This window comes from Octopus bimaculoides, chromosome 3 (assembly GCF_046866305.1).
Source record: "Octopus bimaculoides isolate indiv1 chromosome 3, ASM4686630v1, whole genome shotgun sequence".
NCBI classification, from domain to species: Eukaryota; Metazoa; Mollusca; class Cephalopoda; order Octopoda; family Octopodidae; genus Octopus; species Octopus bimaculoides.
Genome location: NC_142930.1, coordinates 77,507,724 through 77,524,620, shown reverse-complemented (window position 1 = coordinate 77,524,620; position 16,897 = coordinate 77,507,724). Strand labels below are relative to the sequence as shown.

The 16,897-nt window shown below is 37.0% G+C and overlaps 1 protein-coding gene across 13 annotated transcripts in view; it reads right to left on the bottom strand.

Moving 5' to 3' along the window:
• Window positions 1–16,897, bottom strand: part of LOC128247375 (BPTF-associated chromatin complex component 1-like) — a 134,861-nt gene that overhangs the window by 52,350 nt on the left and 65,614 nt on the right. For 9 of the 13 annotated variants that reach the window (XM_089349252.1, XM_089349242.1, XM_089349243.1 and 6 more), the window contains one exon: window positions 1,668–1,688. The exons of the other annotated variants lie outside the window; for them this stretch is intronic. In XM_089349252.1, the coding sequence (XP_089205378.1) occupies window positions 1,668–1,688 (21 nt within the window). The remainder of the gene's footprint in view (window positions 1–1,667; window positions 1,689–16,897) is intronic. 13 annotated transcript variants of the gene reach the window in all.

The window sequence follows — 16,897 nt, the reverse complement described above, 5'->3', positions numbered from 1 at the left end:
TATACATATATATACACACACACACATATATATATACATATACACATATATATATACACATGCATATATACATATATATATATATTTATGGGTCAGGGGCGTGGGTATACTTCTTGCAGAGAAATGGGTGGATAAGGTAATTGAAGTGGTTAGAGTATGCGATAGAATACTTAAGATTAGATTAGTCCTACACCATGGGTTAGCAACCATTATCTCGGCCTATGCCCCTCAGCCCGGGCTACCCGACGGACAGAAAGACCAATTTTATGACACCCTTCTGCAGACTACCTCATCGACGAATGACAGGGACCTTCTCTTTGTGGCTGGTGACTTCAATGGACATGTTGGACAACATTCAGGGGGTTTCTATGGCGTACATGGAGGCTATGGTTTTGGTTCCCACAATGAGGAGGGAACCAGGCTGCTGGAGTTCTGTGATGCAAATGACCTTATGATCTGCAATACTAACTTCAGGAAACCTGTCAGTCACCTAGTCACCTACTGTTCTGGCAGGCACACAAGCCAAATTGACTACATCCTCGCCAGGAAAAGGGAAAAACGGCTGCTCAGAAATGCCAAAACATTCCCAGGCGAAGAATGTACCCCACAACATAGACTAGTAGTTAGTGACTTTAGGATCAGAGCTAAGTGGCTGCCCAGAAGACGACCAACTTGGCGGAGAAGGGTATGGAAGCTCAAAGATCCTGCAAATGGACAGAGATTTAGAGACCTATTACTCGAAGCCTTTGACGAAATAGAGGGGGATGTAGCTTCACACAATGTAGAGGACAACTGAACGTTTCTACGGGACAACCTGCTGAGGGCCACCGACGAGATCTGTGGTTGGTGCAAGGTCCCTTCTCGACCCAAAATAACGTGGTGGTGGAACAAGGAGGTAGACAGGCATATTAGACAAAAGAAACAGGCTTTTTTTATATATTATTTTCTTCATTTTGTACATCTTTGTAAAAAACATTTTCATTCTCCTTCTTCTTGATAATTTGCTTTCGCAATGAAAACTGGTTAGAAATCTTTATTAAAATATGCTTCCAGTTTAGCATTCTGGCTATTTTTTCATTTTCCTATTATTTCTCCACATGCGGTTAACACAACCCCACTATTTACTGACTTATATATATATATATATGTATATATATATATATATATATATATATATATATATATATATATATATATATATATATATATATATATCTATAATTATATATATATATATAAATATATATATATATATATATTGAAAAAAAAAGTCGTCAGAATTTTGGAATAACTTCTTTCATTTATTTTATACATATATTAGCGCTTTCATTAGTCTTTCGAACTTGTCAAATATAATTCTGTGAAAATACAGAGATCTTGCTTATTTATATAAAACAGGTGTTTTTTGGAGTTTTGTTTATAACAGAACATTGTTTTATTTTTTTGGGGGTGAGGCTTTGGAGACAATGGAAGATGTATAAGCAGATAGATAGATAGACAGGCAGATAGAGAGATAGATAGATAGATTGATAGTCAGACAGATAGAGAGATGGATGTGGTAAATGAGAGAGAGAAGGGCCATTGTATTGAAATGGTCTTTTCAAGGAGTGTCAATTAAATAAATAAATAAATAAATAAATAAGGGTAAAAACTTGTTTATTACTTACTCTATTGTTTTCAGAGGGTTTCTAGGGATGGTAAGAGAAGGAAGAAAAGAAAACGAAAGAAGAGTGAAGAAAAAATAAATAATAGAAAATATAAATAAAACAAAAAATGTCTTCCTGTTTTTTCTTTATTTTTTTGTTCTTTCCTTTTATATTCTTTGTCCTTTCTTTTTATATACTTTGGGTCCTATTTAGAATATATTCTTGTCATACATTCATTTATTTATTTATTTTTGGTAAGGTGTAGTTCTGCATGAGAGTATATTAGTATAATATTTGTAAATTTGAAAAATCAAATTAGTAAAATCAATTAGTAAAAATAACTATATATATCATATCACACATATATACATATATATACATACAAAACGTATTCCTTGTTTTTCTTTTTTCTCTTTCAAACATTTAACTTTGGGGAAAATTTTTTTATGGAGAGTAGTTCCATTGCCTTTCGGTATTGTGGATCGTCCCATGTACATTTATAAAAAGGAAAGATTTTGAACTTTCTGTCTCCGCATATTTCCAGATGTTTACTCAATGGAATCATTCTTAGTTCTTCTTGTCGGATATGTTGCCTGTGAATTCTTGCACATTGGCAGAGTGAGTTATTCGTTTCGCTAATGTAATTTTCTTTACAGTTTGTACAGGTGATGCAGTATATGAGATTTTGTGTTTTGCAGTTCATATCTGCATTTATTTTTAAAATAGATCCATTCTTGAATTTTATGCGGGAACCACTTTCTATGTATTTGTAGTTGTTGGTGTTGTTACACGTTCAACATCTCCTATCACTACATTCTTTTACTATGAAATCTGGTTTAGTCTCTGATCTGAATTCTGCCCTTGTGAGGTGTTTTTTAAGCTGAAGGAGATGTTCTCCTGGGGCTAAAAGCAACAGTAACATTCATTCTTAGGGTTTAGCCGCATTTAAGTGGCAAATATACTTCACGTTGTTGTGCAGTTACTGTTTATACCTCGTTCAGAGATTTAACATTGCTTGTTTACACTTTTTCGAGATGAGTGAATTTTCATCACTGGAAAAAGTATATCGTTATGTGTTAAGTGTGTTTGGCGTGTTGGTCGTTTTGGGTACTTAAGCCGATTTACAATGGATATAGAGTACCCGTTGATTTTCAATATTTCTAGGAACTGTGCGGTAGGGGTCACCTTGTCCTCTGTCCTGCTGCACTTGCTCTGGATGCGTGCAAGTTCATTTCTGGCATATCCTATTTTGGCACCGTGTGGAAGTGCTGAACTGTACCGCACAAACATATCTCTACTGGCTGCTTTTCTGTAGAACTCAGTGTAGATCTCTCCTTGTTCCGTTATTTTCAGTTGGAAGTCAAGTAGTGATAGGGATCCAGTGTTGTCAGGATGTTCCATAGTGAACTTGTATGTTCATATCCATGTTGTTGAATGTTGTGAATATTCCGTTAGCCTCTTCACGGGAGGATGTGAGTATGAGGATGTCATCTACGTACCTGGTGTAGAAGGTGCATGAGCAGCAGATGTTGAGTGCTCTTCAAACCCTTGCTTTCAAATACTTCCTTCCATTTCCAAAACTTGTCCCTCAATCCCTCCATTGTTTCCCTCATCAGAACAATGTCATCTGCGTATAGTATCTCCATTAGCAGTCTCCCTCTTGCACTCTCCATCACCACATCAACCACTATTACAAACAACAATGGTGATAACACAGATCCCTGATGCACACCAACTTTCACTGCAAATTCCTCCGACAGCTCTGATCCAATTCTAACTAGTCTTTACCCGCTTCATACAAACTCATCACTGCTCACACTATTACCTCTAGTATACCTCTCTTCCTCAATGCCCACTGAATCACCTTTCTTGGGACCCTATCAAATGCCTTCTCCACTTCAATGAAGCATGTACAACTTCTTCCCCTTATCTCAGTATTCCTCCTGCAATCTCCTTACAATGAACACTGCATCTATTGTTTCCCTACCTGGCGTAAAACCAAATTGCATCTCATCCACATCCACCCCTTTCCGAATTCTCCTCTGAAACACCCTTTCCACTATCTTCATTGCATACTCCAATAAATTCACTCCTCTATATGCCCTACAACTAATACATGAATATATATATATATATATCTTATCTATAAAAGGCAGATTTTCTGTGTGTGTGTGTGTGTGTGTATGTTTGAAATTCATACATTTACACAATTCCAAATTTCTTGGATTAAAGAATCGCAATTAATATTCTAAATACAATTTGTTAGGTCACTATGTCATTTTTTCACTCAAAAAAATTCCTAATAATGAATAAAATCCATAAAACTACACAAGTAAACATTTTCTCCCTAATAAAATCTAATTTCCTCTTTCTCATACAAATCCTTTCAACTCCTACTTTCTCTTATGAACCTTTACGAACAATCCAACAACAAATACAAAAAGAAAGGAAGGAGAAACACTGACAGTAAAAGAAAACTATTTCAGTATCAAAACTGAAACAATCACATTTCGATACTGTAATGACAGATACTAAAACTACATGCAAAATTACTTTGCCCCTCTAAAATTAACTATTTTTATTCCTCTTACAATTTCAATTGTTACTTTCTCTTATGAATGTTTACGAATGATCCAAGAAAAAAGACAAAGAAACGAAGGAAAAAGAGTGAGAGTCAAATAAACAGACACACTACCAATCATACGTAAATACACACATATATATGTACCTATAACCAATGACCTCATTCTAATTGGCGGGAATTGTAAGTTTACTTTCCATTTCAAACTCCATCCTTCACCAGCGAGACATCATTTTTAAATACGATCGACAAGTATTTATTCCCTACAAACTGTGAGTTTTTTTGAAAATCTTTTCGTAAATTTTGAGATTAACACCCGCATCATTACCTACCTAACCCTAACCCTAACACTGTAGTAAAAATCGTGCGGGTATTAATCTGAAATTTTACCAATCTTTTTATACACACTCATACATACATACGTACAAATACACACGTACATACAAATAAACAGATACATACAATTACCGGTCAGCCTTTTCCAAATACGATCGACAATCAAACATTTACTTTCTACCATTTATATACACACAGAGAGAAAACACATTAATACACACATACATACAAATACCTGTCATTTTCTTTTATTTATTTCCTGTTTCTTATCACCCTTTCTAAATACCATCACTTTGGTCACAGCATCATTTTTATACACACATACATACAAATACACACATACATATAAATAAACACATTCATACAAATACCAGTCAACCTCTTCCAAATTGGATTAAAGAATCGGAATTAAATCATTTCAATTGCTACTTTCTCTTATGAACGTTTCCGAACGATCCAATAAAAAAGACAGAGAAACAAAATGTGTGTCTGTGTGAAGCCTTTTTTAAAAGTTTATAGAAATCCACATTTTCCACTTTTTCGTAAAATTTTTTACATCAATGGAATTTTCTCGATGTGAACTTTCCAGTGCAGTAATTAGATTTTTTAAATTCCATTTACTTTGAGTGATTAAGGGAGATTTGGCTGTTGTTTCTAGCAACTTTTATATTTCTTCCCTTCTTCCTGTACCGGCATTCTTACACATCGATCACATGTGTGCGTGTATGTGTATGTTGTGTGAGTGTGTTTTTCTTGCAGTGTGTGGCTGTATTTGTGTGTGCGTGTGTGTTAGTTAATATATGTGTGTGTGTGTGTGTGTGTGTGTGTATGCGTGCGGTTTGCTCTATGGATCGCATGTGGGTTATTTGTGTATGTGTGTGTGTGTATGTGCGTATATGTGTAAGTCCATGTATGTATACTTAGGTGCGTGTATGTGTTAGTGTTTTTTGTGTGTGTATGGGAGTTATGTGTGGGTTCATTTGCATGTGTGTGTGTGTGAGTTCGTTTGTACATGTGTGTGTATGTGTATTTTGTGTGTGTGCATGTGTATATGTGTGTGTGTGTGGGGGTCTATGTGGGGTTTTTTGTGCCTATGCACGTGTGTATGTGTGCGTGTGGGTGTGTGTACGCTTAATAATTTTACGCAAAACAGCCTTTAGACTTTCCCTATTAATTTCATCGTCTTTTGAATTATGAACATATTTACATCATAAGAGTTTTTTCGTTGTAAGGCTTTCTTTTTTAGTTGATTTTCACCTAGCAAGACTTATCGTAGATGGCATAATAAGTCACACCCGGACAACGTCGGGTTATACTGTTAGTATATATATATATATACATATACACATACACAGACACATATAGATATACATACATACATATATACTTACATATACATAAGATATACATACATGCATTATATATATACTTACATATACATAGATATACATACATATATATATATATATATATATATATATATATATATATATATATATATAGATACTTAGATATATATGTACATAAATATATATCTATACTTACATATACATAGATATACATACATAAATATATCTATATACTTACATATACAGAGATACACACACACACACACACATATATATATATATATATATATATATATATGTATATGTATGTATGTGGGTAAACTTATTGCAGAGAAATGGGTTAATAAGGTAATCGAGGTAGTCAGAGTATGTGACAGAGTACTTAAGATTAGATTAGTGCTTTACCATAGGTTAGCTACCGTTATCTCGGCCTATACCCCTCAACCGGGGCTACCAGATGGGCAGAAAGACCGATTTTATAATACCCTATTGCAGACTGACGAATGACAGGGACCTTCTCTTTGTGGCTGGTGATTTCAATGGATATGTTGGACAACATGCAGGGGGCTTCAATGGCGTACATGGAGACTATGGCTTTGGTTCCCGCAATAAGGAGGGAACCAGACTGCTGGAGTTCTGTGATGCAAATGATCTTATGGTTTGCAATACCAACTTCCGGAAACATGCCTGTCACCTAGTCACCTACTGTTCTGGCAGACACACTAGCCAAATTGACTACATCCTCGCCAGAATAAGGGAAAGACGACTGCTTATAAATGCCAAAACCTTCCCAGGAGAAGAATGTACCCCTCAACAGAGATGAGTAGTTAGTGACTTCGGGATCAGAGCTAAAAGGATGCCCAGAAGTAGACCAGCTTGGAGGAGAAGGGTCTGGAAGCTTAAAGATCCTGCAAATGGACAGAGATTTAGAGATGTGTTATTCGAAGCCTTCGACAAAATAGGAGGGGATATAGCATCACATAATGTGGAAGACAATTGGAGGTTTCTACGGGACAACCTGCTGAGAGCCACTGACCAGATCTGTGGATGGTGCAAAGTCCCCTCTCGACCCAAAGTAACGTGGTGGTGGAACAATGTGGTTGACAGGGCTATTAGACAAAAGAAACGGGCTTGGAAGGACTGGAAGAACATAGGTAGCAGGGAATTGTATCAGTCTGCCAGAAGGGAAGCTAGGAGACAGGTTTATTTAGCCAGAGGGGAAGCAGATAAGACAAAATTTGCCAATGTTCTGCGCCGTGAACATTTCGTGTTGCAAGACAGTGTGTGAGAGAGAATCGTGATGTTATAGGAGAGAAATGTGTTCGCATGGATGATGGTTCACTTGCACTAAACAACGCTGCAAAGAGAGATGTTTGGAGACGCCACTATGAAAGGTTGCTTAATAAGGAGAATGAATGGGAGAAAGAGAGTCTGCCGAATGTCGACCCAATAGAGGGACTAGCTATCCAAATTGACAGTACCTTGGTAGATAAAGCATTCAAAAGTATGAAGACAGCCTAATGACCCGTATAGTTAACCAGGTGATACACAAAGGAGTCATACCCAATGACTGGTGTAGCAACACCATAGTCAACTGCTACAAAGGTAAAGGTGACGCTTTAGACACAAACAATTACAGAGGTATCAAGTTGTTGGACCAGGTAATGAATGTTACAGAGAGGGTCATAGCCCAACTAATTAGAGAGAGAGTCAGCTTAGATGAGATACAGATTGGGTTCGTGCCAGGGAAAAGCACCATTGATGCTATATTTCTGGTAAGACAGCTGCAGGAGAAATACCTAGCCAAAGATAAACTTCTATACTTGGCTTTCGTTGACATGGAGAAAGCCTTTGATAGGGTCCCCCGATCCCTTATATGGTGGTCAATGAGGAAACTAGGGATAGATGAATGGTTAGGGAGAGCTGTGCGAGCCATGTACAGGGATGCTGTCAGTAAGGTGAGGGTTGGCAACGAGTACAGTGAAGAATTCCGCGTAGAAGTAGGGGTCCATCAAGGCTCAGTCCTCAGCCCCCTCCTATTTATCATAGTCCTCCAGGCAATAACACAGGAATTCAAGACAGGTTGCCCCTTGGAGCTCCTCTATGCTGATGACCTTGCTCTAATTGCTGAGTCACTATCAGAACTAGAGGAGAAGTTTCAGGTGTGGAAGCAAGGATTAGAATCGAAGGGCCTTAGAGTCAACCTAGCTAAAACCAAAGTCCTAATAAGTACAAAGGTAGACAAAACACAAATCCCGTCAAGTAGATGGCCCTGCTCGATCTGTAGAAAAGGTGTAGGTAGAAACACTATAAGATGTACCCAGTGTAAGCTATGAACACATAAGAGGTGTAGCAATATCAAAGGAAGGCTAACTAGCAAGATAGTTTTTGTATGTGGCAGATGCTCAGGAGCAATAAACACTGAAAATGTGCAGAGAGCAATTTCTGCCACATTCTAGGGAGAAAAACTAGAAGTAGTTGATAGCTTCCGTTACCTAGGTGATCAAGTCAGTAGCAGGGGAGGGTGCACTGAAAGTGTAGCTGCTAGAATAAGAATAGCCTGGGCAAAGTTCAGAGAGCTCTTACTTTTGCTGGTGACAAAGAGACTCTCACTCAGAGTAAAAGGCAGATTGTATGACGCATGTGTGCGAACAGCCATGCTACATGGCAGTGAAACATGGGCCGTGACTGCTGAGGACATGCGTAAGCTTGCAAGGAATGAAGCCAGTATGCTTCGATGGATGAGTAATGTCAGTGTGCATACTCGACAGAGCGTAAGTACCTTGAGAGAAAAGTTGGCCCTAAGAAGCATCAGTTGTGGTGCGCAAGAGAGACGACTGCACTGGTATGGTCATTTGGCGAAAATGGATGAGGACAGCTGTGTGAAAAATTGCCACATCCTAGCCGCTGAGGGGACCTGTGGAAAAGGCAGACCCAGGAAGACCGGGGATGAGGTGGTGAAGCACGACCTCCAAACATTAGGCCTCACCGAGGCAATGACTAGTGACCGAGACCTTTGGAAATATGCTGTGCGTGAGAAAACCTGGCAAGACAAGTGAGACCATAACCTGTGGCCTTTACCATGGGTCTAGCCAGCCCAATGCGTACCTTTCATTCTTTGGACACAAAACCCTGCTTGCGAAGACCTGTTGAGGCAAGTGAAATCGAAACTGAACCAAATTCGACGACTGGCACCCATGCCAACCTTCCTTCGCTGAACACTAAACTCAGTTTGCGAAGACCTGTTGGGGCAAGTGAAATCGATACCGAACCAAATTTGATGACTGGCACCCATGCCAATGGAGCGCTAACAGCACCATCCGAGCCGGATCACTGCCAGAGCAGCGGTCTGACTCCTGTGCCGGTGGCATGTAAAAAGCACCATTTGAGCGTAATCGTTTCCAGCTTCGCCTTACTGGCACTTGTGCCAGTGGCATGTGAACAAAACATTAGACTCCTGTGCAGGTGGCACGTAAAAAACACCATTTAAGCATGGCCATTGGCAGTACCGCCGGACTGGCCCTTGTGCCAGTTGCACGTAAAAAGCACCAACTACACTCATGGAATGGTTGGCATTAGGAAGGGCATCCAGCTGTAGAAACTCTGCCAGATCATATTGGAGTCTGGTGTAGCCATATGGTTCACCAGTCCTCAGTCAAATCGCCCAACCCATGCTAGCATGGAAAGCGGACGTTAAATGATGATGATAATGATGATGATATATATATATATATATATATATATATTTCTTTTCGTTCTTGGAATCACCAGGCTCGCACGTACTTCTTTGCCCCTCCTGTATATGCTTCACAGCGTTCAATACATACATACTTCACGTCTGGCTGTACAGCCTTTTTGCTTGTTTGTTTATTCACCGTTTTGTTTTCCTGTCTTGTTTTCCTTCCGCCAATATCCTCCGCGAAAATGATTTAATTTGTGTTCGTGGGAAGAACCATTTCAACGATGCGTACTGCATTAATTCTTCGAAACGCCGGTGTTTTAATGGTGGCAGCTGATGAAGGAGATGTTTCTATGTGGCTTGCTTGTTTGTTGTACCTTGTTTATCATTTTGTCCATGTTCTTTTGCCACGTCATGTACCCAGTTATGTATCTATGTGTACATGTAGATGAAGGTATGTACATATATATGTACATACTCATATATGTACATATATATGTATATACTCATATATTGTTTATATATATATATATATATATATATATATATATATATATACACACAGGGGTTGGAAAAATAATGGAAACACCTAGCATCATAGCATCATTTTGAAATAGCTATAAAACCATGGAAAGCTTGTTTCTTTTTGTTTGTTGATTTATTATTAGTGTTGCATAATATGTTTCGCTAAAATTGATGTATCTTTTCAGACATCATGAGAAAAAGGTAATTTAAATTCATCAAAATGACAGATCTATCGGACTTTCAAAGAGTTCAAATTGTTGGTGCTCATATAGCAGGTGCTAGTATAACGAAAACAGCTGAAATGTTAGGTGGATCAAATGACAGTCTTTGAGAAAGACTGAAGATGAGCAAAGACTCAGAAACATGTCTCTGGATGCAGGCTTAGCTGGGTGGAGCTGCTTGTCTCCCCCTTGTAAACATAAGGACACAGAAAATGTGTCAAGGCCGACAGGAAGCGGTGCTGCTTCCTAGGGCTAAATAGCAGTAGTATTATTCCCTTCATGGGACAGTCACATTAAGTCAACAGCATACAACTAATTCATATTATTATTATACATTTGTATATGCGTATACATATGTACATTTATGCCCACATTTGCATGTATGTAGGTGTATATGCATGAATGTGTGTGCATGTGTAAGTATAGGTGTATATGCATGTGTGCATGTGTGTATGTATATATATATATATATATATATATATATATATATATATATATGTATGTATGTATATATATGTGCATCTGTCTATATCTGTCTATATATTGATATGTATATGTATATAAGTGTATATTTTTTACACAATTATTTGTGTACGTGTGTCTATATGTATATGTTTGCATATATACCTGTATCTGTTTGTGTATGTAGGTGCATATATGTTCGTTTGGGTGTATACATGTTTATGTATGTATATGTATGTGTATACGTATGTATATACGTGAGTTTATCAATTTTTATACACACGTTTATGTACCTATGTGTGTATATGTTTTTCCATATATACTTGCATCTTTTCTCTGTGTGTGTGTAGGTGTATATATGTAGGTTTGAGTATATGCGTATGCTTTGTCTGTGGATATGTGTGTATTCCCTGAGAATGATTTTTTTCCTGACTATACATTTAGCATTATCTCCCCTCCACTATAACTCTCTGACCCATAAATAAATTCTTTAAAAATAAATGCCTGTTATTATAAACTATTTATCAACAATTTTTGCTAATGATAGTATGTACTTTTCTTTTTTATTTTCTCTCTCAATTCTTAATATTAACAACTATACTTTCTTTTTCTTACAAACGAATATAATACTATCTTACCATACATCCAGTCACTATATTTACCCCAATTATTTTTTTCTTACCCTTCAATTTTCTAGTAACTTATTTTAAATCACACCCATATACCTAAACGCCTTATACTAGACACTCTTCTTTTAGGAAACTATTTCTTTTTAAATTTTTCACCATTTTTCATTGCACACCACCGGTAACTGAATATACACTAAAATTTAAATATAGTTATCATATCCCACTAGACACTTATTATTATTTATTTGCATTCAAATGTATATACATGTAGGTGTATAGACTTTTATGTGCGAGTGCATGCATTGATGCGTGTGTGCAATTTTGTTATATTTTTTTGTCTCCAATCTTTCTTACTTATATTTAAAAATGTCCGTTGGCTAAAACAGTTTTAGTTCTTACACAGATAGGTTCAACACTACATAAGCATGTTTCTATATCTCTTTTCCTCTTTCACAATTTTTTAATGAATATCTGATTGAGTTTATCTGGCGCAGGCTCTCTGTAGTTTCATTGTAATATTCTTTTAATACCTTTTTTTATGTTTTCTTCATTTTTCCACTGAGGAGAATGGCAATACGTAATTAAATTAATTTAATGCAATTATTATTTTAATTATTATTATCATTAATTTCATTTTTCCATGTTTTTTACATGTTGGTATTATCATCCGAAACAATCGTATGGATTAAAACTTTATAAAAACATTTGACTTCTTCCCTTCTCTATTTTTTAACTGTTAGTTGAGTTTATATAGGATTATCTATATATATAAAAATGAGAATGTGTGTCTATCTGTCTGTCTGTCTGTCTATCTGTCTGTTTGTCTGTCTGTGTGTGTGAATCCCTAAAACTCGAGAACTACGCAACCAATTTCATTCAAATTTTACAGATGCCTTACTTAGGGTTCCAGTTGTGTTTTAGTAAAAAAAAATGTTAAACTTCTTGCAGAGTTCGAGCCCACGGCAACATAATATCTCCTCCACTATTTAAGTATTACGTGTCAAAAGTGAAACAAAAACACTCATGTCAAATACTTTCACTTTAAAAATGAAACTATTCCACTAACTGAAACAATCACATTTCGATACTGTAATGACAGATACTTTCAGAGACAGAGAAAGAGAAAGAGAGAAAGAGAGAAAGAGAGAGAGAGAGAGAGAGAGAGATGTATATGTATACATATAGATGTATATGTACACGTTATTCCTCGAACTGAAACAATCACATTTCGATACTGTAATGACAGATACTTTCAGAGAGAGAGATGTATATGTATACATATAGATGTATATGTACACGTATATGTATAGATATATATAGATATATATATAGATATAGATCTATATGCAGACATGTATATGTATACATATGTGTAGATGTATATATATATATAGATGTACGTGTAATATGTACACATATATACATATATATATACATGCATACACATATCTATACATATATACACCCATCACACACATACACATGGACACAAACACACACATTAGTCATTTGTTTTCTTATCCAAAACTACGTCAAAATTACTGAATGGATCTTTATGAAATTTGGAAATTACATTCTATGCATAACGGCCATAACTCCTATGAAAATTCATATTTTTTGATGTTGATGAAATTTTAACACGAACATAAAAGATGAGCATTATTTGTAATTCAACGGTACAACAGTGTAAGACTACCCTTTCAGATATACTTACATTGTGATTTCTGCAATGTGGTGCATAAATTGTCAAGTAAATGAGACGCATCTTTGCCTCCACTGATTCACTTGCAAAGTGTTGAGTAAAATCATTTCGTTGCAGACCTCCTTTGAGTCTTTTTATTATCACTGCGACACACATAGTGCCCAGTTGGTAACATTGATTTCAAGGCCTTCCCAGATGAGAGACTGATTGTTCTAAGACATTTATCAATTGTAAATTTTGTCTGCAATTTGGAAATTATATTCTATGCATAACGGCCATAACTCCCATGAAAATTCATATATTTTTGATGTTGATGAACATAACAGATGAGCACTGTCTGTAGCTGGTCTTCTCTTGGAAGAGCCCCGCTTCTCACATGGACAACTGTATGTTGGCTGCTCAAGAGTGGGCAGCAAAAAAATCCTATTTGCATATGCTCCACAAGGGAAAACAAGGAACATTGTTTACAATGAGGTGTTATAATCACAACAGCAAGAAAGTATGTACATGATCACCTTCTTTTACGAAACTTCATTGACTTTCATATATTTATATTGATATACATATATATATACGTGTGTTTGGGTGCGTGTGTGTGTGTATATATATATCTCTATATATAAAGATGAGAATGTGTGTCTGTGTGAATCCCTAAAACTCGAGAACTACACAACTCTCTTTTACAAACCCAGTGAAAATACATATATTTCATATGTCAAAGAAATTCAAGCAATACATATAACACCAAAGTTAAAAACATTCCTAACAATTCCACAATCCCCAACCTCCAGAGCTATTGAAGAAACTGTTATCATCAACTGACCAAGATTCCTAACATTTGCAAAACAAAATTAGACAATACGACGCTGTACTACAGATGACATCATTTGGAACCACAAGAGATTTAACTGAGGCAGCATTCATCCAAACTTTTAAGATCCAACCTCAGATATATCATCGCATTGTCTCTCTACTACCTCTGTCAAATGAATCACCAAAATTGGCCTTTCATTATTTATAATCTGTACCTGTTTGTTTGGTTACGAAATAAAATACACAAAACGTGTTTCTGAATTATGTGTATTTACTTTATATACATATGAGTTGAAAACTTTCTTCTAGCAATCCACTTGATATATATGTTCCATGGTGGCATGGATTGGACAGTTATTAATGTAGAAATATGGTATCGTAGCTACTAACAGTTGAGGGTTGCGTAGTCTAGACGGTGTTTTTAGATTTCATTATTCTCTTTAACCCGGGCAACGCCGGGTATTTCTGCTAGTATACTATAAAACCTCATAGCACACTTTTCTTTATATATATATATATATATATATATATATATACACACATACACACACACATACATACGCATATATATATATATGGAGTGGCTGTGTGGTAAGTAGCTTGCTTACCAACCACATGGTTCTGGGTTCAGTCCCACTGCGTGGCACCTTGGGCAAGTGTCTTCTACTATAGCCTCGGGCCGACCAAAGCCTTGTGAGTGGATTTGGTAGATGGAAACTGAAAGAAGCCTGTCGTATATATGTATATATATATATATATATGTGTGTGTTTGTCCCCCCCAACATCGCTTGACAACCGATGCTGGTGTGTTCACATCCCCGTAACTTAGCGGTTCGGCAAAAGAGATCGATAGAACAAGTACTAGGCTTCCAAAGAATAACTCCTGGGGTCGATTTGCTCGACTAAAGGCGGTGCTCCAGCATGGCCGCAGCCAAATGACTGAAACAAGTAAAAGGGTAAAAGAGTATATGTGTATGTGTATATATATATATATTTAAAACGCATATAAGGTACGCATAAGTGAGCTGGCTAAACCCCTGGCAGAGGCCTTGGATTATGGACTCACTTGGCTTGCCAGGTCTTCTCACACACAGCATATTTCCAAAGGTCTCGGTCAGAAGTCATTGCCTTGGTGAGGCCTAATGTTCGAAGGTCATGTTTCACCACCTCATCACAGGTCTTCCTGGGTTTACCGCTTTCACAGGTTCCCTCAACTGCTAGGGTGTGGCACATTTTCACACAGCTATCCTCATCCATTCTCGCCACATGACCATACCAGCGCAATCGTCTCTCTTGCACACCAAAACTGATGCTTCTTAGGTCTAACTTTTCTCTCAAGGTACTTACACTCTGTTGAGTATGCACACTGACATTACACATCCATTGGAGCATACTGTCTTCATTCCTTGCGAGCTTACGCATGTCCTCAGCAGTCACGGCCCATGTTTCACTGCCATGTAGCATGGCTGTTCGTACACATGTATCATACAGTTTGTCTTTTACTCTGAGTGAGAGAGAGCACTCTGAACTTTGCCCAGGCTATTCTTATTCTAGCAGCTACACTTTTAGTGCACCCTCCCCCACTACTAATTGGTCACCTAGATAGTAGAAGCTATCAACTACGTCAAATTTTTCTCCATTTTCTGCACATTTTCAGTGTTTATAGCTCCTGAACATCTGCCACATACAAAAACTAACTTCCTAGTTAACCTTCCTTTGATATTGCTGCACCTCTTGTGTGTCCATAGCTTGCACTGGGTACATCTTATAGAGTTTTTACCTACGCCTTTTCTATGCGTACCTTTCCTTCAGTGGACACTAAACTCGGCTTGCGAAGACCTGTTGGGGCAAGTGAAAGCGAAATCGTGATGACACCTGTACCAATGGAGTACTAACAGCACCGTCTGAGTGTGATCGTTGCCAGAGCAGTGGTCTGACTTCTGCACCAGTGGCACGTAAATAGCACCATTTGAGCGTAATCGTTATCAGTGTTGCTTTCTTGGCACTTGTGCCAGTGGCACGTGAATAGATATTCGAACGAGTTTGTTGCCAGTACCGCTGGACGGGCTCCTGTGCAGGTGGCACATAAAATACACCATTTTGAGCGTGGCTGTTGCCAGTACCGTGTGACTGGCCTTCGTGCCGGTGGCACGTAAAAGCACTCACTACACTCTCGGAGTGGTTGGCGTTAGGAAGGGCATCCGACTGTAGAAACTCTGCCAAATCATATTGGAGCCTGGCGTAGCTATCTGGTTCGCCAGTCATCAGTCAAATCATTTAACCCATGCTAGCATGGAAAGCGGACATTAAACGATGATGATGATGATATAACACATACACACACATACATTACATGGAAAAATGCAACAGAAATAATATTCTTAAGATTATAAACCTGGAAAAGTACAGGACAAGTTATTACACTTGAAAATGTTCAGGACAAGGTATTACATCTCGTAAAGTACAGAAAATTCTTACTTAAGATATTACCTTTTATTAAAACTAAAAATTTTATTACAAGTTATTACTTCTATTTGTTATTACTTGTTACTTCTATTAAAAATAAAAAATAACTAAAAATATTTTTTGCTCTTTAAAAAATTCATTTTTTAAAATTATTAATTAATAATTAGAAATTTGAAAATAGGTTATAAAAAATAATAGTAGTACACAATTGGTACAATAAATAGAATAATACAAAAATTAATTATATATTACTGTAAAATCTACCGATAACAAAGAATTCACAGTAAAATTTGCTTGAGTTATTGCCTAAGCTAGTGCCAAGTCTTCACATTTTTAGTCTTGATCCAAAGCCTATTTTTTACATAATGAATTTGCCTACCACATATACTATTCTACTTTGCATAAAACTTTAGTTATATTGGTACTTCTGGCTCTCATTTCTTAAGTATTCTAGTGTGTCAATATTTTAACAAAATGATGGTACCTTT